Genomic DNA, 23,307 nt, shown 5'->3' on the forward strand with positions numbered 1-23,307 from the left:
ATTCTTTTCCTGTATTGCTTTGCATATTATCAGAGAAGTTAAGAAACCATCAGTATTCAGCAACTGCGTGGTATCAGTTAGCTTGTAATCCTCATTTTTGTTGTAGAGTGCGTTTCATTATTCACTTGGCACTTGAGGGAACAGTAATGTACTTCCTAGTTTAACTTTCAGTGGAGAGTGGTGAATACATAACTCATGCAGTACTTACAGCTTGAAGGTGGAATAGTAACACTACTACATCTGTGTTGTCTTTTCTTTTGATGCTCTCTTACAGCCAGGATGAACTGGGATATTTATGATCTTGGAGATTGACAAGAAGTGTTTAGAGGATATTTACAGTGGTGTATAGAGCAATTCACCTCTTCAAGTACAGTGGCTGGAGAGCTAGAGTGTTTAAAAAAAAAAAAAACACAGAAAACAAACTTTTCCTGTTATGCTGTATTTTCAGCTAAGACTTGTGAGAACAAGAACCCAGATAGGAGCGACAACATGGATATTTGGTCTAAGGAATAGTTGCAGTAATTGTAGTCAGCCTCTCTAAATGTCTTAACAATATTGGTTGGGTGTTATTGTGTTTATTATTTTGTCCTGAGCAGTTCTACATTAGTGATGACCAGTACAAAGCATAATAACAGCCTACCTGAAAGTTGGCATGTTAGTGGTAGATTAAATGATATCTATATACTGCTTTTCTGTCTGACATAGGGTTGAGGTTTCATTGATCCTTTCTTGTAAAGTTTTTAAAAAGCATTAAAAGATCAGTAGAATCTGATGGCATTTTAGGATACTGTAGCTGAACAGAGTTCTTTTATGCATTGTTTGTAGAGGTCCTACAGCAAAGAGCTCTTTGAGGAGGTTATTTCAAAGATGAGAAAGGCTGGAATCAAGTCAACCATAGCAATAGAAAAATTCAAACTGCTGGCAGAGAAAGTGGAGGAAATTGTTGCCAAGAATGCTCGTGCAGAAATTGATTACAGTGATGCTCCGGATGAATTCAGAGGCAAGTTGAGTTTTCTAAATACTGACTCTTTACAAGAAGAATTTTTTTATGTTGTTTTGATACTAAATACGAATATATATTAGTAAAGACTATATATAGTTTCTAGAGTCATGCATCCTTCTCCATTTCAATTAAATGGCTAAGTGAATGAAGAGAACTAGGCTTCCCCCCCTCCCACCCCAGGACTGCACTGTCCAGTCCCAGCCAGGTTGTGGTTCCATGTACTTTGCAGCATAGTTCATAAAACAGTAAAATAATAATAAAAACAAATCTGAAAATAGTGTAGTTAAATGTTTAGCTTTTATACCATTCTCCTATATTTCTGAATTAGGGCTAAATCTGCTGTTGCATTCTATGACAGCCTTTTCCTCAGCAATAGTTACCTTTTCTGGAAATGATTCCTCTACTGCACAAAAGCTTTCCTGATACCGGAACACTAAATGTGGTTCTGCTCTTTTTGATGATTTTCTGCAACTTCAGCGATATACCTGATTATATCAATCTGTGCTGTGGTTGTGTGTGCAGATGAGACATGTAGCTATTGTCTTCAAGTTAATGATGAGACACTTCTGTCTTTAGATCCACTCATGGACACTCTGATGACTGATCCTGTCAGGCTGCCATCTGGAACTATTATGGACAGGTCCATCATCCTGAGGCATCTGTTGAACTCTTCCACTGATCCTTTCAATCGTCAGACGCTGACCGAAAATATGCTGGAACCAGGTAACCTTGCTTTTGATATTTAGTGATGGAATTGTTGGCTTGGGGAAGCAATTTGTGTGCAATTTCTGTTCCGTATACTTTTAGAAGATAGTGATGCTGCATCAGTAGGGTTAATAGTGCTTTCACTCCAACTTGTAAAGAAAAGTTCATTCCTTGTGTTTTCCTTTTGTCTGAAAAAACTCTTATCTTTGTAACTACTGGGCTAATGGATATTGTTATGGTAGGTAAATGAGTAATTCATTTACTCAAAGCTGTGCAGAAACTACATTGATAGAGACGGAAATGAAATCCAGAAGGTTTCTAGAAAAGGAATGCTATTGGTCATGAGGAGCTTTCTAAGGGTAGTAGTATTACTGAACAATTTAACTGTCAAGTTAACCATTCTTTTTCTCTTCTTTACATTATTAGTGCCAGAACTTAAAGAGCAAATCCAAGCCTGGATGAGAGACAAGCAGAATGCTGATCATTAAAAATTCCCTCGCAGTGCACGCCAATGCCAATGGGAAGAACGGGGCGTGAGCTGGTCTGGTAATAGTGGAGCAGATACACTTTGAAAGCTATTGATGGGATTAGCACGCCCACTGGCACTGACTTGCAGTAGTGACCAGAAGCATGTGGACGAGAAGAAAAGCAGCTTAATTCTTGTACATATATTTAAGTGATAACGATGGTCAATAACACGGAGGACAAATTAGGAAGTTGCTTATGTTACAAAACTGTCCTTCAGTATGTCACGTTTTGGAGTTTTTACAGCTGAATTATTTTAGCAAAGATGAATGGATCAGGGCAGCATCCCTTCAACCTTATTTTTTACAGCCAGATATCCGTTAATTTGATTGTGGTTAGAACCTTGGACATTTTGCTGCTAAAGTAACTTTTTCCTCTTTCCCTCCCTTCTTCCACCCCACAAACCTGCACTGCTGTCTTTTTTTTTTAAATGCAAAAAAAAAAAAAAAATCCCTGTGAAAAACAAAATCATTCCCCTGCCCTCAAAAGAACATATTCTGTGCGATAACTGTGCCTGCAACAAAGTGTTAATCTTGGGATCGTATTTTTATATTATACGTATTCACATATTTTTTTTTTTTTTAATTGGTGTTAGAAGACACAAGAATAATTTAAAAAAGGCAAAGATTTGACATGTGGATTTTAAGTTCTGGTTCTTTGAGATGTCACTTTTCTTTATGTTGATCTAGATGCTCTGGTATTTTTGACAAGCGTTGTGATAGAAATATGATAAAACAGCTGCCATGAATGAGATACTTGGAATACCAGGATTTCAGTGACTTTTTAAAAAATAAAATCCATTCTTTTAATGCTGAAGATATGATATATGCTAAATGACAGTTCTGAGCCATTAGAGCTTGTCCGCAGAGAGCAGAGCAGATCCTTTTATTCTTAGAGGTTGCAGTTGGGGCAGGGGTCATTTTTATGTTGCTTACCAATTTGTATCCATGGCTTGGCCTTACCAAAGCAAAAAGGGTGCAGGAAATGTAGAATTACATTTTTTAAAAAAAAATTAAAAAATATTCACAAACATTTTTGTATTACTGCCCCCTGCTTAAGATACTTGAATTTCCTTTTTAAAAAGGATTTGAAACCACAGTGTTTTAAAATTAAGTCTGTAAAAAAAAGGTTGTTTTTCTTTTATTTGTTTTTTCGCTGTGTCCTCTGTTCAATTCCTGACTCTCTTGAACTACAATAAATGGTGATACACACTCACAGAGAATCTTTCCTTTGTCTTTCATTTAAGTGAGTCACTGAGAGTAGAAAAAATACAAGTGATTGGGTGGCTTCGTTCAGGTTTCCTGATACTGATTTAGGATCCAGAGATAACTTAGCAAATCGTATGTGGAAAAATTGCTATGAACACAAATATCAGTAGTACTTCAAACTAATGAATTTTTACAAGTGGGTGACTCTTGTACCTAATCATAGTTACCTTGGCAGGCAGTGCCAGGGCTCCAGGGGGGATTTTGGTCAGATTATAATACAATGCTAACCTTTCAGATATGCAAGTAAGATGCAGTGTTGTTTTGTTTTTGAGGGTGGGGGGAAGATTCTGAAGATTGTGGCTACATAGATTGTTGAACAGAGAAGCTTGTTCTATTACTATTTGGTTTCTTAATCTCCACTCCTTCCACAAATTCAAATCCCCCTCTTCCTCCCCAGAAGTCACAGAACAAAACCTGCTATGCTTTTACCTGCAAACTGTCATTCAGCATCCAAGTCCATCATAGCTTCTGAACGTGTTATAATGGTGTGCAGTGAGCTATAGCTTTCAAGGTGTGGGTTTGTTTTTTTTTTCCCTTAAGAAGAGGTAATGAATTTTTGCATAAAGAAAAACTATTAAATGTTGCACCATCATTTCATTATTAAGGCTTATTGCCTTAAACCTCTAGAAATATCCTAGAATTTATACTTTTATCTAATGGAAGACAGCTATTCAGCAGTGTACATAACTGTTTTTTAATGGAGGACTGCTAAACTGCTACAGTTTCACATCATGGCTTGTTTTTCTCTAGAAGTTAAAGTTGTCAGATAGCTTTTTAGTTTCCTTGACAGAGTCTGAATGTATTGGAAAGATGGAAGAAATGCTTTCTTCTAATTTTTTTTCAGCTATTACAAATTAAACATTTATACCACCACCTTCTGTGGATTGTGGTTAAGGATGCTGTGGAAACCACGAGCAGTCTCATAAAGTGAGATGAGCCTAATTAGAAATAATGCATCCTTAGATTAAAAAAAAAAATTTTTTTTGCTTAAGTATATACTACACAAGGTTTGAAGTCTGCTATTCTCTAATAGTTTCAGCTGTTTCACATTTGAAGTTTTATAACTAATATCAAAGAGGGTTGTGAATATAAAGTTTTTGCAGGAAAATCAGTGTGGTACTAGCCTGTTTTAATGCAAGTGTACAATGAAAATCCTGGGTTTTAGTATATAAAAGTATATTATACATTAATCTGTGCTAACTAAAAGGCATATTTAAACAGATTCAGGATGTTTTTCTTAACCTTATCTGACAGGAGGAAATAGAAATATTTACATTTGGTATAGGACTTAATTTCAGATTCTGAAGGACTTTGTCTTGATTATTATTTATTCTACCATCACATCAGATTTTGATCCAACAGTCTAAATAGCAAAGTGCACTACTGAACTTTTTTGTTTAATTATGGGATACATTTATCACTTGAAAATGTATCAATCCAGGTATTACAGAAGACATGAAAGCTGATATAAGTGGCTGAAACAATTTTACCTGAAGAACAAAGTATCAAGTATTTCAGAAAACTGTGGATTTAGGCACAAACTCTTCCAAACTCAACATTCATGGACAGAATAACAAAATATATTTTAATACAAGCAATTGAAATAGTACTATTATATTGCTGTCTCTTGGGTACAAAAATGTATCAATAGCCTGTCCTTCGGTGGATAATGGATGTTTCAACACCTGAAAAAGAAAGCTGAAGTTAGTATTGGACTAAGAATGAATCTCCCACAAAAGCTTATCAGCTTCACAAAAACTCTTTAGTTCTTAATCTATTTAATATGAGCTGCACTTTTTTTTTGCAATTTCCCCATACTAACATATGCCATTTAACCTTTTTCAATAAAACTATCTTTACTACAATACTGACACAATATATTAGAGAGCACTGAAATATCAATTGAGCTTACATGTATCTACAGAATCTGAGCAGTTTTGACCTGTGAATTGCACAATAAATTGCTCATTTCAGGATGGGCTAACTTGCATCAACCTTGCAAAATGTGTTTTTTTTCTAGGAAAAGTTGAAGTTAAAAGATTGTATCACTGGTCTGTACTTGCCCTCTAGTTATGTGACTAGAGAAATTACTGAGCTAAATTCTAATGTTGATATCAATAAAATACAGTGCAATTGATTCTGTTATATCATAATTTACTCTTATGTAATAAAACTTACAACCCTGTTGCCAACTCTACATTGCTGGCAGCAAGGACAGCCTAATGCTGTTAATAGCAGGATGACAGTGCTGCCCTAGCTAATAACAGATTGACTACCTCCAATCCCCATGAGCATTACACTACAATATAGTTGTCTTCCTTTTCCTTATCATTTACCATAAACCTACCCTCTTTCCTGCTTTAATCAGTCTTCCCAATTTTAGGTACCACATCAGTGATTTGAGTAATTGACTATATTTGCTTGTATTGTTAAATGCAAGAACCTTTTTCCCAGTACTGTTTGCTCTCATTTTTCTGGTATAATAATGCTCAAGAGCAATTTTCTTGTACTGGGAAGTTTCACTACATGATCTTTTTTTAAAAAAAAGTCTAAATTATACTTTTAAATCTGCATACACTTGTGTGAAGTTACTAATCAGTCTCTGTACTAAGTGCTGCAGGGCTATATGCTATTGGTCAGAAGCTCCTATAAGGAGCAAGACTGGTCCCTTTTCTGTAGGGGAATGGATGCTAATTCATTGTTTAAAAAGCAGGATTCAGAGGTAAAGCCCTGCCATGGAACTCCACCTAAGTGCATTTTTAATAGGTTTACTTCTATATTACTCTAGGAGAGCTGACTTTCAAAAGTTATACTGAGAAGGCTAGTCAAAGCAATGACTGATCTTAATAAATTGAGAGAAAATGCATAAGTTCTGTAATTAAAAGAGATATTACAACCAACTGGATGAGGGCTGCTTTAATACCTTATCACCTTCTGGCTCAATACTCTGATATTTAAGTATCAATTTTCCTCTGTCTCCCTTTGTAGTAAGTGACCTCCCAGATCCCATAAAGCATGCATCATATGTTCTTCACTATTTTCTTTCTACAAATAAAATTAGATTTCCTCTGAATGTTTCTAGAAAATTTTTCAAGTCGCTGTAAATGAGCAACCTAAGAATTAACATGCTGGAATTATTCTATGTAATTAATCTCAAAACTTAGATACAAGAAAGTGGTGCAAGAGCTATTGTCTGGAAGAGAGACTATGCAAAATTTGCAGAAGTAAAATTAACCACACTGTCTATTACCATGGAAGAGTTCAGCACACCCTCAGTATTTTAAGTTGCCACAGCCTTTCCAGTCTTTTTTAGAGTATTGTAACTCACCTAATTCTGCATCGTCCTAGATAGATAGATATTAGCACAGTTAGAGCATACTAATACGCACACTGATAAATCTGTTTTTCCATCAATAGGGAGTCTTCCAAAGCTTAAAGAATGCTATTTTCTAGGACATGCAAAACCTACCCATTTTTGCTGTGCTGGTTCTGCAGCAACACTTCCTTGCCAGCCAGTGCTCATATATATTCTTGTAGGCTTTTGCACACAATGGCTGAACTGCAGCGGGGAAGCACACGTGGTCATAAGATTGGCTAGGGGAAAAAAATCACTGTTCACCAAACAGAAAGGAACTAATAAAGCATTCTTCCAAGAAACTGTAAATGATGGGGAGCACATGAGAGATTAATATAGTTACTAGCCAGGGACCTGTGAACAAAAATAAACCTTGTTCTGAAGCCAGAAGTCTCAAGTACCAAATGTTCTCAACAGTTGAAATTTGATTTGTAAATGACGGTGTGTGTGTGTGTGTGTGTGTGTGTGTGTGTGTGTGTGTGTGTGGAAAGTAAGTAATTAAGGTATTTCATGTAATAAAATTATTATTTTTTAAATGCTGGTAAGGTTAAACATAAGGCAATTCCTAACAACACAAATGAACAAAGTACTAATGGAAAGGAGGAATGTTTGAGCAGAGATTGTCACAAAAAATCAGTTTTTAGTATGAGAATATATGTGAAGTTTTAGAGTATGAGAATTTATGAACACTGTTCATTATAACAACCAGTTATATAAAAATACATTATGAGATCTGCTGAAGTTATCTTAGGCTGCTCCAAAAAAACCTTTTAAAGGGGGAGAAATATATTTTCCTCCTCATGTAACTGCTATCGTCGGGCCTTATTTGGATTTTTCAGGGGGCCTTTGGGTCCTATTGAAATCGCCTGGGGCTGAGAGAATTCGCTGTTCCGGGCACAGTTTTCAGGGCGGGTGAGCACGCCTACCTGCTACTTGGCCCTTTAAATCGGGGGAGACGCCCAGCTGCAGTTAAAATCGCTTTTTTTTCAGGCACGGACGCTCGGTTTCTGCTCGCCGCCTCCCAGCGAGGGGCCCCGCCCGGCAGCGCCGCCGCCAGGGGGCGCGCAGGCACACACCGGCGGCGGCGCGGTGATGCGATCGCGGGGGGGGGGGGGTGGAGTGTCCTCGCGCCGTTCGTGATAGGTTAAAAGGCGGACGACGCGGATTCCTCCACGAGCTCTGATTGGCTGGGGCGGCGGAGGCCCCCGATTCCTCGTGCCTCCGAAGCTCGGCGGAGGGATTGACTCGGGGGGAGGGGCGGGGCCGCCGCGTCGAGGACCGGCATCGCCTTGGAGCCGAGCCGCGTCCTCCTCTCTGCCGGGCGGCGATTGGCGCGCGGCCGTGTCAGTCCTTGATTGGCACGGCGGAGGGCGGGCGCCCGCCGGCTGATCGCGTGGCGATTGGCCCGAGGCCGGGGGGCGGGAGGCAGCGGCGCGCGACGATTGGCGGTCCGGCCGCCCCCCCGCCCCGCGGAGGCGGGGAGCGGTGCGCAGCGGAGCGATCCTGTCAGTGTGGGAGCAGCGCCGCGGGGAGTGGGTCGCTGCGCTCGGTCCTCCCGGCGCGGCCTTTCTCCGTTCCCCGCTCCCTGCCCAGCGGTGGGGGGGGGGTCTCCCGACTCGGCGCAGGAGGCGGCGAAGCGCCATGGGGCTGCCCGGGCTCCCCCCTCTCCTCTGCTCCGCGCTGCGCTCCTCCGCTGGCCCCGCCGCCTTCTCCGGCTGCTGACAGCGGCGGCCCCGCTCCGCCCGCGGCCCGCGGACGCCCCCGCCCCTCCCAGGTGAGGGGCTCCCGCGCGCCCGGAGGGGGGGGGAGTGTCGGCCCAACGGTCGGCGGCGGCGGTTGGCCGGTTGTGTGCGCGGCTGCCGGCGGGCGCTGCGGGTGCGGCGGGGCCCGGGGGCAGGAGCTGCCGGCGGGGCAGGGGGCCGCCGAGCTGGCAGGGCAGCGGCGCAAGGGCGTGGGGCGGCCCGGCCCGGCCTCCCTTCGCAGCTGCTTTTCCCCCGCCTTCCTGCCGCCTCCTCCCGCTTCCCCGCCGGCGCCGCGAGCCATGGCGGTGCGGCCGCTTCCCGTCCCTTCCCTTCCCTTCCCATCCCTCCCTGGATCCCGTCCTGGAGATGGCCGCATTTCTCCGTCCTTCCTCCCCTTCGCAGGCGGGGGAGGCGGGGGCGGTAGTGGCTTGGTCAGGAGGAGGCACGGCCCCTCGGTGCCAGCTGGGGACGGCTGCACGAAGCCGAAAGGGTTGCGTTTTCTCGGCTGTTTTTTCCGGCCCTCTAGGTGCCGGGATTCAGTGCAGCACCATCACCGAGGCAGCCATGTTGGGATGATGATCTGACAATCCGCTGTGAGCCGAGGCAGGAGGCAGAATGACAGGCCTGCTAGTCCGGGGGTCACTGGCAGAATATAGGTGTGAAACTGAGGTTGGAGGACTGGTATTTGCCAGATGCACATGGTGAATTTGCATCTGTTCTCCAAAATGGGGAATCAAACATTGAACAGCATTCATACTAATTTTTAAAGTATCCTTCCTTTCACTTCCAGCTCCTCCTCAGTTTGGTTCTTTTTGTTCTTTTTCTTTTTTTGTTAAATTATTTGTAGCCATATGTTTATATGATCTGATTTTCAGTTCATGGCCAATTTCTGCACTTGCACTCGCTATTTTATATAGCATCATTGCTTTAGGTTAAAGTACAAAGATAGCAATTTGTAGTGTATGAGTTCAGCTGATATCTCAGACTATTGTTAATACCTGACCCTTGCTGGAGGACCTAAAATTGGATTCTCTGCAGTCCTCTTGTTCATAAACCCCTGCTGCTCTGAACAGCTGTTTTGCTAACTTTCCATAGACTAATCTCTGTGCTTGTTCCTTTCCTTTCTTTAGAGCTGGTGTGGTGATTAAGTTACAAGTGTAGGAAGCAATTTTTTTGTTTTTAAAAGTTAGCACATTCTCTGGTAGACATACTGTATTCTTTGTTTCCTATACAAATATGACACAATGGCTGGCTCTGTTGAATGCAAGTGATGCTGCTTTTGTGATGCGTTTTTATTTGAATGTAGAGATCTAGACTCTGAGCTATATTTTGTAATTGTTTTGAGTTTGTTATAAACTTGTCTGATGTTATAAATAATAATTTGGCTCTTTAAGTCCCTATTTGGTCTTTAGCTTTGTTTCAAACACAAGCAATATCTTTTGTGTTTTGATGTTGCATAAAAATTGATTTGTCAGAACTTTCAGATATATCAAAATTTTAGAATCAAAATTTTAATGTAAAACCTGTTTATTTAAATATTTGTGTGTAAAATTCAAGTAATATTTCAGGTGCTTGAGACCCACAAAGGGAGATTGTTTGTGAGCTTGAATAATAGAAAACAGACAAGGTATTTAGATGATTTGTTTGATGACACACTTAATATTAAAACCTCACTGTGCTGCTTGTAGGGTGGATGGTGAATATCTTTTAATAATAGTTTAAAATAAGATTAATAGAATGCTGTCTCCTCTCAAACGCGTAGGGTTTGCTTTTGCGCTGATAAAGAGCTGACTAAATGCTCAGGTATTGCTTACGTCTAGTTTTAGAGCCAGAGGTATATCATGGTAAGGACTCAAACACGCAGTTCTTTTCTTGACTTGGTTCTTGATTGGATTCATACAGGAGAAATGTTAAAAGATGCACAGTTAGTAGACTCTTTCCAAGGCATTAAGAGAATGGTTCATTCCAGAATGAATGGCAGTCTTCTAAACCTGTAACAAATATATGAGGGACTTCATCTTTTAAGCTTGTTCTCCTAAATCTGTATCAAAGACTGTAACAGGGATTTTATTTTGCTCTGTTGCAAGTTATGTCTCCTATTACCTCTGTGTAGACAATGTTTTGCAGCAATAACAGATACTACTGGGAAATGTAAAATTAGTTGGAAAACTGGTTGCAATTTATTACTAATTTCTGTGATACTTTACCTGTTAAACTTGATATCATTTTGCCTTATTTTGTCATTCTGTGTGATGAAGGCAGTGCTGCCTTTTAAAAAGTGTCAGGAGGACCAGTTAAAGTTGCTGAATAACTGAAAAACATTGGTTTTAATTTATGAGAAACTTGGAAAAAAAAACATGGTTTTGGGCTAATTTCCATATTAATGAATATTAAATCTTGCACAGAGAGATGGTGTCAAAACATCTGAAGTCCATGTGCAACTGTAAACATACATTTTGTTTACTTGAAAAGTAAACTATGAGCTATGAAAAGTAGTAGACCTGAGAATGAGATAAAAAATGAAATGCAGTAATTAAAAATGAGTAGAGAAGATAGGGTTGGAAAAAGTTTGTAACTCCAAAAGACTAACATTGAGGGTTTTCTTAATGCTGATGTAGTTGATTTTGTGATCCTGTTCTATGAGAATTTCTTAACATCTCTCTTCAGAACAAAATTCTTGTTTAGCTAATGCATATTGAATCTCTGGTGGTGTGCTTTGCATGCAGTGGTTTTTTTTATTGTGAATAGGGTGTATACTTGTGAGATTAGTTCCCCCTATTTTAGTGTGTGCTTTGTTGGAAAATCATTTTGTTAATTGAAATGATAATACATAGTCAGGTTGCTTAAGGCACTTTTAGAGGACATTTCATTGGACAGCACAATAACTGTGTTCTTCAGCTGCTGTTTGATTAGAGTGGGGATAGCATTTTGTAAAAGTACTTTTATTTGTGAGGGTTTTCCTTGTCACTGACCATAAGCTGATTTGGCCTTAGATCTTTCAGTACAGGCTAATGAATCCTGTTCTGATATTAGGGTTTTTTGTTTTTCATTTTCTCTGTTATTGCTTCTGGTAGTCTGAAGGATTGAAAAAGAATAAGATATAAGGTAGCATTGATCATTTCTTTATTATGATTTGTGTGCTAGCTTTGGACTACACAAAACATGCCTACTAGTAGTTAAGCTAGGTTTTACAGGAAGGGAGCTGATCTGTTTTCAACAGTTTTATTACTACTTCATGTTAAAGAACATTAAAAGCCCTCAATTCATCAATGCACAGATCAATGGATTAATATATATTTTAAAGTCACCTTTCTCAGTTGCTCTGTGTTTCTGGTCTCTATTCTGTGCTTGAGCTTTTAGTGGGACTTCTTCAAATTCTGTGCTAACAACAATTGAGTGTTTAGTTGGCTGTATGGATCTCTCATGACTGGTTATTCTACCAGTTTGCTGTATCATTGACATTGAAATTCAATTGGCTTGTTCCTAAAGGCATTCCTATTCTAATAGTCTGGTGAGATACCTTGGTAACCTACTAAAATAAGGAATGCTTTAAATTACTTCTCCTACTCTATAGAATGATGTAATTTCCACCTTCACCATGTGATGTCATTAATGAAGTAATGAAGTTTTATTAAAATCTTCTGTACTGTGTGAAAATGTGTCATGGCTTGAATCAAGAATGCCTAAATATTTTTATCAGCTGGAGAACTTACTACAGAGTTGAAATGCTTCTGCTTTTTCTCTGCTACTACGTTTTGTGATCTTGTAGCACTGTGATTACAACCCTGAAATGAGCATTTCATTGGATATGTGGAGTATAGTTAACCATAAAAGAATTCTTGGGTTTTTTTGGGCCATGTGTACTGACTCGTGCAGGGTAGAGTTCTGCTCATATTATCTTGGGTTCAGCATAGAAATGACTGCACTGAGTTCGACCAAAGATCCATCTAGCCCAGAATTCTGTCTTTAGCAGTGGCCAGTAGCAGATGCTTAGAATATAAGAATAAAGGGACCATATAATGATGTTCCTCAGTATAGTCTTCTAGGTTCTGAGAATCTGTGTCTTGGAGACTTCTTGAGACAAGTGTTGGTACCTTTGTTTTTACTAGCTCCTGATGACTTTTTCTTTGAATTTGTCCAATGGCTTTTTGAGCCTGTGTTGAACTTCAGTACTGACAGTATCCTGTGGCAATGAGGTAAACTGCTTATTTATAGGGTGGTTGAAAAATGATCATCTTATGAAAATGTTGATTGGGGAGATAAGAATCAATATAATTGAACCAATATTTTATTCCTGCATTTCAGTACAATGGCAGATAGACGTGACTTGACAAATAGACATGTCCTGGGTGTCACGGATAGTTCCCTGCCAATTACAGTGCTCCATCATTTGGATGTGTTAGGATTGAACAACAAGTATTTTGATAGTGACCTGAAGATGCATTTAGTGGTGAACATCTGCTGGAGATACAGATAGTAATATTCACCCCGAAGGCAATAAATTTTAACACCTCTTCCTCCATAAGGAGTACTGTGTTCTTTAAAGATCACTAGATATGCAAGTAGTTACTGAGTTTTATTTCTCTTCGACAAGGGGAGCTTCCCAGGAGCACAAAGGTTCCCTACAGTTGCTATGTACACTCCTTTTTATGGAAGGGGACTGCATTTGTACTTTACTTTTACTGTTACTGCTAATGCACTACTGCAGCAAGGGTTGACAACTAGAGAACTTAAACATGTAGCGTAGTAGCTAGCTTTTGTTGAAATCTAAGCAGCCATATCTTCACTGCTAAAATTATCTTTGTTAGGTTAAGTGTAACACATGTTGCAACCAGATCTTCATTTTAATATTAGTCTCTCTTCTTCCTGGGAAGAAAACCAAGTAATGAAAACAAACCTATTTGTACACTTCAAAAGAACTGCTTTGGATGACAGAAACTTCTGACTAGGGAGACAGAGTACAGGTGCTGATAAATATATTTCCAGTTCTGTCTTTGAAGCGACAGCCTGTTGAGGGGACACGGAGGGTGGCTGCCCTGGGGGGAATGACGTGATCATACAACTTTGTACCTTCCCGTTTTTTATCAGTATCTTAAACACAATAGGTGTGAATAACTAAATTATATTTTTTCTTCTTTAGAAAACGCCAAGAAGAAGGCAAACTTGAAAAACCCTAACCCCTTCACTTTTAATTTCTCGACTGCGCTGCAAGCGATCAGAATGTCGGGGGCTTCTGTGAAGGTGGCTGTTCGGGTCCGGCCCTTTAATTCCCGAGAGACCAGCAAAGAATCCAAATGTATCATCCAGATGCAAGGCAATTCAACAAGTAAGTTCAGTTTAATCTCATAATGGAGTCTTTCTCTCTTCTCTGCCTCCCTGCCTAATCCTTCTGATCAGACTAAACTGATTACTGTGAACATTACATCATCTGGAATAACCCTTTTAGGGAACCTTCTTCTCATGCGAGGCTGTCATTACAAACTTAATTATCTCTGAATTTGACTAACTTGTGTTTGGGTCTACTGCTTTAGTTCATGGTGTGCATATTTTGCAGTCCGTGCTTTTGTTTAGGAGCATAATTTGTGTGAGAAAGCTGAGGGAAAAGGATGTCAAGTTTCATGCCTACCAGATTAGATGACTAAGCTACAGCAAAATAACAGACTAAATAAAATCTTTTTATTTTCTAACCAACTAAAAGTGTAGAGTTACTAAATAGCTATTATGGATCAAATTTTTCTTGATAACTGACTTGAAATACAGGGAAGAAGAAACTTCTATGGAAGACTGAATGTGGGCACACCATTTATTAACTCTTTTTTATGTGCCTTTGAAGTCTAAATTGGTATTGACTCCATTTTCTGCAGTGTCGTTTGGTCATGTGTAAACTAAAAGCCATACCTAAATCTGCTCTTCTATGGTAGTTTTCTGTTTTCAGCTAATGAAGTAGTTTCTTCTTATTGATATCTGTAGAAGATGACACTCCAATAGCATTCAGTTACTTCTGTCTGTTGCTTGAGTATTTGCTCATGTTTGTTTACAAACAAAAGGTTAAATACAGGCTTCCTCCTTTTTTTAGCCTAAACTGTACCTCAACCTGCTTCTGCAATGGAATTTAACTCCTGGTTGTGGTGCCAGTCAAATCATATACAATGTTTGTGATATCATTGAAGGAGAGGCATTATGCAGAAGGGAGAACACTACTTTCAGTGAAGTTAATTCTTATCTTCAGACCTTTTGTGAAATATTGACTGAAAAAACAAATTTTTTGGTTGAATTTTAAAGTTGCCATTTAAAAGAAGAATAAAAAATGTTTAGAAGTCATTTCATGTATATATTAAAAAAAAAAAGTGTGTGTGTGTTTTTTTTATCCTGCCAACTTTCAGACCAGAACAGTGTAGAATAGAAGAACTGTAGACTCCATTAGATGGCATTTGTAATGGAAATGCCAGCAAGCTCTAAACTACAGTAGCACCACTGGGTGCCACTATAATGGGTTTTCTTGCTGCTGTCATGACTTGACAGCAAAAATTTTAGAAGCTTCAAGATTTTCTAACTCCAGGAGCCTATGGAAACTGCTTGTTTGTTGTACAATGACAAGGATGACCTGTGAATCTCTGACAGTCAAGCTGTCAACTGATTTGAAATGAGTTTTGGACAAAAATGCTGGTTCTGTTGTCTGAATGCTAATGTCTGAAATAAATGCAGTTTATTTCAATAAACTGCATCAGCTTTTAAAAGGGGAAAAATACTTCCTGATTTATCTAGTTGGAAATTCCTTTACAGCTTTTGTTGTATTTTGTGCTCTGGAAATTTTCCAATCTGTAGACTTCTATTTGAGTCTTATGGCTCTGATACAAGATGGGTGATATGACAGATGGTCAGGTTTAAGTCATCAGGGGCCATTACAGACTGTGGGAAAGGAATTATAGGTTGCAGTAGTTATATGTTCTTGCGGTTGGTGGGCCATTTTTCCCTGCATTCTCCTCTTAAAGGAGAAATACAGAAGAAAGCTAAAGAGAGAGGAGTAATTTTTTTTCTGTGAACAGAAAAAGCTTATATAGTAAACTCAGCAAAAGCCTGAGCTGAATCCTTCTGGTGTCCTTGTAGGCTGTATGTTAGATTTGGGGCATAAGTACTGTTCTTATGTCTGCCATGGATTCTTTTTGACTTTGTCATGATCCCTCAATCTCTGCAGCCTCTCCATTACATTATTGTACTCATTATTAAGGTCTGAACTTGTTGGCTAAAGGCTGGCTACAGAATGTGACATAAGCAGATCTGAATCTCAGATCTGATGCTGCAGTTTCAAAGTAAAGGGGCTTCAGCAGCAGTTCTAGTCTATGGAGTGCATGCATCACCTCTTCACACTGTACTAGTGAAGTGATTGAGGCTCAAAAGTCTTGCCTCTGAAAGGGTTATTTTTTTCACTTATGCACTAAAGAGGTTGACAGGAGGCCAGTCTCCAGGCCTCATGGGAGATGCTGGCAAATCTGAGAGGCTAGTGAGATGTGGAGTAGAAAGTACTTTCAGCCTGCGAGGCAGTTGAAGTTCCCTCATCTTGTAATTAAAGTCTAATGAACTATTGAGATGGACAGGATTGAGTCAATGTGAAGTCTGATAGCTAAGTAGGGATTTTGACTGTTATTTGGCCTTTAATTATTTCTGTATTGTTTGGCCAAGCTATGCTAGGAAACCTTTGTGGGTCCTGGATTTAAACTATGTCCAAGTTTGAGTTTTGTAAATGTTTCTGCTGATACAGGCAGAAACTACATTATAGTGAAACTGAGGCAGCTGGGGTTGTTAAAAGGTAAACAGCATAGAGTTGTAGATGGTAAAGTATATCACAGTTGTGCTGCTTTTACCCTTTTTTAATGAACGTATGAAAAAAGTGTTTTATGGCATTTATAATACAGTGTATTTTTAAAGTTGGAATACCTCCAGGGCTGTTTGCTGATAGCCTGCTTTTGTATTGTTTGTCAGTTTATATGCAAGTTTGGCTGTTTATGCTTTTTTTGGAGTGACCTCTATTCATGGTGGGCTTACTAGCAAAAGAGAATGTCATCCTGGGTTGGAAAGTTTATTCTCAATTTTGTTACCCAGCTTAACTTTCCCTCAGAAGCAAAACAAGTTAATTTTGTGAACTTGAGGTGCGTCTTCCCTATGGAATTGCCTTGTTCTCCTGTTTGGCTTTTTAGCTCATTTCTCTGTACAAGGTCAAGACCCGTAGTGGATCTCTTATTTCTATAAATTGTTAGCACTTAAAAATTTGCAGTGTTGCTGAATACAGATCTATATGCTACTTAAAATGTCAGAATAAGAGTTTTTACTGAGGGTTTTAACCTACAATATTAAGAATGCTAATAAAGGAATGAAAATAAATGAGTTTCTGCTTTTATTTAAAGAAACCTTCCATAGGACCAACTTGTTTGCCAATTTGTTTTTGCCTGACAATACTGAGAGCTAGTATGAAAGCACTGTAGATCCTTGAAAGTATTAGATTTAATCTAAGCGCTTCTGTTATAACTTGAATTGTGGATAATAAGTTATCATTAAGTAGCTTTAAGCACGAGTAGAAACATACAGAAATCATTTGATGTGTAGATTATGGTGCACCAATTAAAATAATGATAAATATGGAAAGCTGTAATGGATACAGTAACACTCCTACAAAAAATGTTATTACTGTGAGAAATTGGGACTTTTCTCTTTTTCTGTCAGAAGTATGCAAAAGATGGGAATTCTGAAATCAGTACTTGAAACACATTCCTTCTGTTTGTCTTTTTGTTGTTTTTTGTCTGGTATAGTAAGATGACAAGATTAAATTTGTTTGTGCTTTTGTGATGCACAGGGAGTAATGATCTCCAGTAATACAATATCTAGCACTTGAAGAATTGTCAGAGTGCCTCAGTCTTTCTGTTGTTGAAATATATGTTGCAAAAATGAATTTCTGCACTCCAGCTGAAGTCACGTGTGTTGACTGCCTTAAGGAGCTGATATTTTGGCAGGAAGCCTGTGATGCTCAGATCATAGCTGACTGCAGACAGTGTGCATCAGAATGATACTGCCAAAAGTTCTTCAGTGGGAAAAGTAGGGGTAGAAGAATAGAAGTCAGTAGAGGAATTCTTAAAGAAAGCAGAAGTTAGAAGCTGCAGAATCCTACTACTTCAGAAGTTAATTTGGGAATGCAAAATTCCTTCCGAAGAAGGAGGTCAAGTCGCCATCAGATCAGTAGTTAAAAAAAAAAAAAAAAAAGAGTAACTGAGTGGGACTCATTTAAGGAAAGCCCGTCCTTGTGTTTTGTTATTATCACTTCTGTAGGAAACACGATCTTAGGAAGAGTAATTTTGAAAAGGCACCTGCTATACAAGATTTTAGGAGTACAAGTTCAACTTAAGTACATGGTTTCTGTTTTCATCAGGAGCTACATTGTGAAGAGCATATTTATATTTTCCATTATACAGAGATTACTAATAAGTACCAACCTATGCCTGTAAGTCCCACCGGAGTCATGCCCGCTCAGGTCTAGTTGCAGTATAGCTGTGCTTGTGGCCTTGCCCCTAGTCTAGTCAGCCATGCGAAGGTACCTAGTGAACCATATGTAATTTGAGGGAAAAGTTAATAAGTTCTGACTTTTTACATTAATAAATTACTCCCCAAGAGGATCCCTCTGTTAACAGTCCTTCCTTTCAGTTAGTTTGACACTGCCCAATATATTGTTTGTTTCATATTCTGCTAATACAGAATATTTTCAAGTAAAACATGGCTCAAGTGGACTTTTAAGTTGCATTTGTATTGGTGGTTTGTTGGTAAAGTCCTAACTAAGACTGATAGTTTTAAAATGACCCTAAAGCATCTTTGTCTTTTTTGAGATAATTTTGCTCAATTTTGGCAGTCTTTTCCTAAGTTTGAAAGGTTATCCACTTTTATTTTTTCTTTAATTTACTGGATAACTGGCTTATTGTGCTTTAGGTTAAACTTGCTGGCTTTTTAGAGTGATGGTTTGAGGAACGGATCATGAAGTACTGGACTTCAGCATAACTTGATTGGATGTATTTTGTCTTTTAACTCTTGCTTTTTCATTTTTTTGTTCTGAGTGGTCTATGTCAGTGCATCTTACCCACTGTGTGTTAGTGTATGCCCCTTCCATAAATTACTGTTTTTATGGTGAATGGGAAAATGATCCTGCTGCATAATATCTGGGATGAAAAGTGAGCTGTAGATCTTGAGTTTTGTGTATCAGTATTTCTTGTACTCATTTTTGTATCAATTTTTGAAATAGGCCCCATATAAACAACATTGAAAGCTGCTGTCTTGGATTATTGAAATGAAAAGCTGAACTGTTCTGTATCTAAAGTGCTCTCCAGTGTCTTTTTTTGGTGGAAATAGTTTGATAATCCTGTTCCTAAATAACGCATAAATAAAAAATTAAAATGAAGCTGAGCAGAGGCTCAAGCTAGTAGCTACAAGACTGTATTTAGATAGTCATTGTTAGCAAAGAGTGCGGCTATGTATCCTTTTAAAAAGAAATAAGTACATGGAAGACTTAAACCAATGGAGCAGGGAAATAAGTACCCTACTCATAACTTGTCCTCTGTAATTGGTTATTATGTTAATTGTGCAAAAGCTAAATCCTGATTCGATTTATCATTACATATATATTGTAGCTTGTGGGTACCAGTGACAGAACAAAGAAAAGTAATATGTGCACGCTAGTTCATGTGAGATTATTGTATATTCTGATTTGCCACAAACCTTATACATATAGAAGTGTACTTGGGCAATCCAGGTATCTTGAAGGATACAAAAGTGATTGGATCCTGCAGGCTAGGATTGAAAGTAGAGTATTCGAATTTTAATTCAGTGATGGTCTCTATAGCCCTGTAATGTTGGAAGGTTCTTTTCTGAATTACTTAAGGTATTGGATGTTTAATGAAAACAGGGATTCTAAGCCCTGCTCTCCTTGATAGAGAAGTGGAGCGTCCCATCTGCTATTTACAATAGTCACAGCTGCTGCTGTAGACAGATGGCAACTAGGTTCTCAAACAGGCATCCTTGGCATCAGAAAAGCTTCATAAGGCATTATGGAGTTAATTTGTAGATGTTGAGTTAGGCATTTAAAGGAAAAAAAATCTTTATATAGAAACACTTATTTTGAATTCATTTTCTGCTTGTTTTTCTTTTTTCTTTTAAGCTGTATCCTGCTTTATGCAGTAGTCCTGGAGCATAAGAAAAATGGCTGGGAAAGTAGGACTTTAACTTGAAGGGATTGGATTTATGGCCTTCTTGTCTGTATTACTGGTACTTGACAGCAAAAACTAAAGTGATAAAATTATTGAAAGGTTGGTAGAGCCAAGTAACCTTATCAGTAATTCATCCACTACTTGATGGGTATACATTAACATGGCCTATTGTTAAATTTTGCCTTATTCAGTGTTATCTGGCTCTAAAAAGTAGTAACCTCTTTCAAAGATTCTTGATGGTAAATGAAGAAATATTATTTGCTACTCTGTTGCTTTCTGATCTAATTTTTAACTGTTTTCTGAATGAAAAGGCATACTGAATTGGAAAAAAAAAACCCTACTGTGTGTGTACAGCTTTAGGGGAATAATGATGTTAGTTTTTCCTCTGAAGTATTGTTCTGTAAGGTCAGTTTGGACAGTTTCACTGAGGAACTAGTATCATGGAAATAATCTTTGGTCTGAATTAATGTTGAGATAAAAGTCCTTAGAAGGAACTGACTTTTATTTAGCACCAAGGACATGCAGACATTAAAGAAGTGGGAGTTTAAGTAGCAGCTACTACTTAGGTAGAGAAGTTAAGCAAAAGACTTCATTGTAATTCTGTCTTACCTAATAACTTTACTTTTTTCTTCTCCCCTCAAACCAGAAATGATGCATTTTCAATGAAAAAATAGAATAGGTGGGAGGATTTGTTGTCATAGATAGATTACAGTCTTGACTCTCAATCTGTCTTCTGAAAATTAATAGTTTTAGGTAGCTCAGAAAATGAGTGCCACATTGCTCTGATATGACTTGTGCCTGCCAAGCAACATTGGCTCTTAAAGCATTTCTTGATTAGCATTTTTTTCCACATGCAGCCTGTTTGTGTGTGTGTGTGTTTGTAAGTCCTTCCATTTGTTTTTTCTTTTTATGCTTGCATCTTGTATGATGAAATTGCCTTGGGAAAATAAACCAAAGTGGAGGCAAGTCACTTAACCTCTGTCCTGGTTTCCTACTCTGTAAATCCTTGCAAGTGTGGTTAAAACTAAATGAATGCATGTCAAATATGTTGACACTATGCTGCAGTCATGGTAGATGTGTTATCAAGATAGATTATTTTATGGCAAGATGAACTGTGTGGCCTGTGGAAGATGCATGGATTGCCTTGCAGTTGAATTTGAGTTGGGAATTGGTTTGGAAGACAAGCCAAATGAGTTGTTATAGTAGAGATTCCACAAGTTCTTTTAATGACTCTCCTGCCACCAGCTACTACACTTGTTAAATCCTGTAACCCACAAAAAAAGACTTGAATGCAAGTTTGCCTCAGAGAGGAAATCGAGGCAATTGCTATGCAAAAGAAAGTATTATCTTTAGATAACTGTACCAGTAGTGGAGTTTGGGAAGTGGGAGTTGCTTATTTATTTTTTTCTAATACCATTTGGTCTCTTTAGGAGTGGGAGATGTACTCAGAAAGCAAATGGTGCCAGAAGATGTAATGTTGAACATAGACATTAAGCAAAGACTTTCTATATTTGAACATTAGATCTCTTCATGTTTTGCAAGGCTAGGGATTTCTGTTGCTTGTCTCTAAATCTGTCTGAATTAGTATCTCTGAATGCCCTACAATACTGCCAATTTGTACCTTTTGTTACAAGTCTTGAGTATTTGGGGGGAGATGAAAAAATATCCTGGAATTTTTGTGAAGCGCTTTGTTTTTGTATTGAAAGCCTTCCTCTCTTTCGTGATTGCATTAAAAATACTTAGGATGTTAATTCTGCACAATTTGAAATAAATTACTTTTATTTTGGAGGGCAATTTGGAGAAGATGGGAGGAGAAGATGAACAGATGATGGTTTTTAAGTGTTGACAGTAGGAATAATGGGTCTGGAGCAAGACTGTAGGATAGCTAGGATGTTCCAGCTAATGTTAAATGCAATTTGACTACTTTTTAAAAACTGTTAAGGAATTGTTACAGAACTGCAGTAGAGTGAGATAATACCACTAATGAACCCAGAAAAGTTTTCTGTGTCAACAGTGAGTAAATCATATGTGAAATACTGCCCCTTCAGAGTCGGAATGCCCACTGACCAAGGACACAGAGATAAGGCTTTAGAAACCATTCCTTTTAATCAATGCTTAAATAATGTACCACCTCTCAGTATGCAACTAGAAGCGCAAAGAAAAGGCATATTTTTGATGAGAACTACTTTAAGAACTGGATGATTTGACTACTATTGATGCTGGCGGACATGACTCCCCTGGATTCTGGTGTTACATCATGCCCTCTTAATGTAGTGCTGACATGTATCTGAAGGTCAGAATGGCCTTTGGAGATGGGCACTGGCATTTGGAGATATAGTCAAGTAAAATGAGGGGGAGGGAGGAGGAAAGATTGCTTTATCTGCTTTGAAACAGAAAACACACGAGGAAAGAATTCAGCTCAACTCCAAGTGCTTAGCCAACTATATGCATAAGTCAGATGCAACTTCTGCAGTTATAGGACTTTCTGGGTAGTCAGATGACAATTTGGAAGTTTTGGAATGGATTTGATTCAGCTTTTCAGATAGCTAGGACAGTGTGGTTCAGCTAGCTCCCACTTGATGCAAAGCCTGCTGGCATGCTCTTCTCCCAGAACGCCAGCTGTAGAGATGGTATTTATAGCAGTTGGATCTGTAAGAGCAGCTGAGGATGAGAGCGGCTTTCCAGCAGCTTCTGTGAGCAAGCCTTTGCTTTGCTCTGGTGCTATTGAGCACGACTCCCTCCCCCACCCAGCCTTTCTCCCAGTGCAGGCTTGGAATTCCGGAGTGGGGAGAGAATCCGGTTGAATTCCAACACAAGCTGTTCTTAGCTTCTCTTTGGTTTCCTTTCCTTTAATGAGTTGAAAAATGCGAACAATGCTTTGCAAAGCAAGCACTGTTTTACAAGCTGGAAATGTCCATTTCCCTTCATTTATCTCTTGTAATAACAACCCTGCAAGGCTTTCTTATAAAAACAATATAGCCATATATCTGATTGCAACGTATGCCTAGGAAAGAAGCCTGTATTAAACATGTCTTTGTGGGGTATTATTCACGTTCCAGCACATCAGAATGTCTGCTCCACCCTGCTCTCAGTAACGAACATATTCTCATTGTTGTCATTCCAGTCTACAGATGGCGCAGATATATTTTCCAGACACATGCATTTTAAGAGACTGTGTATATTTAACGTTAATTTGGTCTTGAGGATTTGATTCTGAAAGACCAAGATCTTTTTTTATTAGTTAAATTGATTATGCAGAAATCGTAAAGTAACGCTGCTACTTATATTGATTGAAATGGAATTTGAAGAAGTCACAGAAAAGAATTATTTGTTATTCATTTCCTTAAAAGTTGCTGATTTTACAGAAATCTTACCACTTCCAAAGTTCTGTCTAGACTAGCATATTTTCTGAAAACTTTTATCCATCCCTTTACCAGTGATCAATGAGATCAAAAGTGTAGACAGGACA

At 38.7% G+C, this 23,307-nt stretch overlaps 2 protein-coding genes and 1 long non-coding RNA gene across 9 annotated transcripts in view; 2 read left to right on the plus strand and 1 right to left on the minus strand.

Moving 5' to 3' along the window:
• The window catches only part of UBE4B (ubiquitination factor E4B), a 45,237-nt gene extending 41,792 nt beyond the window's left edge, over positions 1–3,445 (plus strand). For all 4 annotated transcript variants that reach the window (XM_067311184.1, XM_067311185.1, XM_067311187.1 and 1 more), the window contains 3 exons: positions 826–1,000; positions 1,580–1,726; positions 2,135–3,445. In XM_067311184.1, the coding sequence (XP_067167285.1) occupies positions 826–1,000; positions 1,580–1,726; positions 2,135–2,196 (384 nt within the window). In that variant the 3' untranslated portion in view covers positions 2,197–3,445. The remainder of the gene's footprint in view (positions 1–825; positions 1,001–1,579; positions 1,727–2,134) is intronic.
• Positions 3,446–4,969: 1,524 nt separating this feature from the next.
• LOC136994255 (uncharacterized) lies at positions 4,970–7,945 on the minus strand. The gene is made up of 3 exons (XR_010886415.1): positions 7,783–7,945; positions 6,971–7,095; positions 4,970–5,186 (listed from the first exon to the last, which is right to left on the minus strand). It is a non-coding gene; the product is annotated as an uncharacterized lncRNA (long non-coding RNA).
• A 439-nt stretch (positions 7,946–8,384) lies between these two features.
• KIF1B (kinesin family member 1B) overlaps positions 8,385–23,307 on the plus strand; it is a 98,335-nt gene continuing 83,412 nt past the window's right edge. For all 4 annotated transcript variants that reach the window (XM_067311169.1, XM_067311170.1, XM_067311171.1 and 1 more), the window contains exons 1-2: positions 8,385–8,630; positions 13,739–13,924. In XM_067311169.1, the coding sequence (XP_067167270.1) occupies positions 13,819–13,924 (106 nt within the window). In that variant the 5' untranslated portion in view covers positions 8,385–8,630; positions 13,739–13,818. The remainder of the gene's footprint in view (positions 8,631–13,738; positions 13,925–23,307) is intronic.

The sequence above is a fragment of the Apteryx mantelli genome, chromosome 26 (genome assembly GCF_036417845.1).
Source record: "Apteryx mantelli isolate bAptMan1 chromosome 26, bAptMan1.hap1, whole genome shotgun sequence".
In the NCBI taxonomy this organism is placed as follows: Eukaryota; Metazoa; Chordata; class Aves; order Apterygiformes; family Apterygidae; genus Apteryx; species Apteryx mantelli.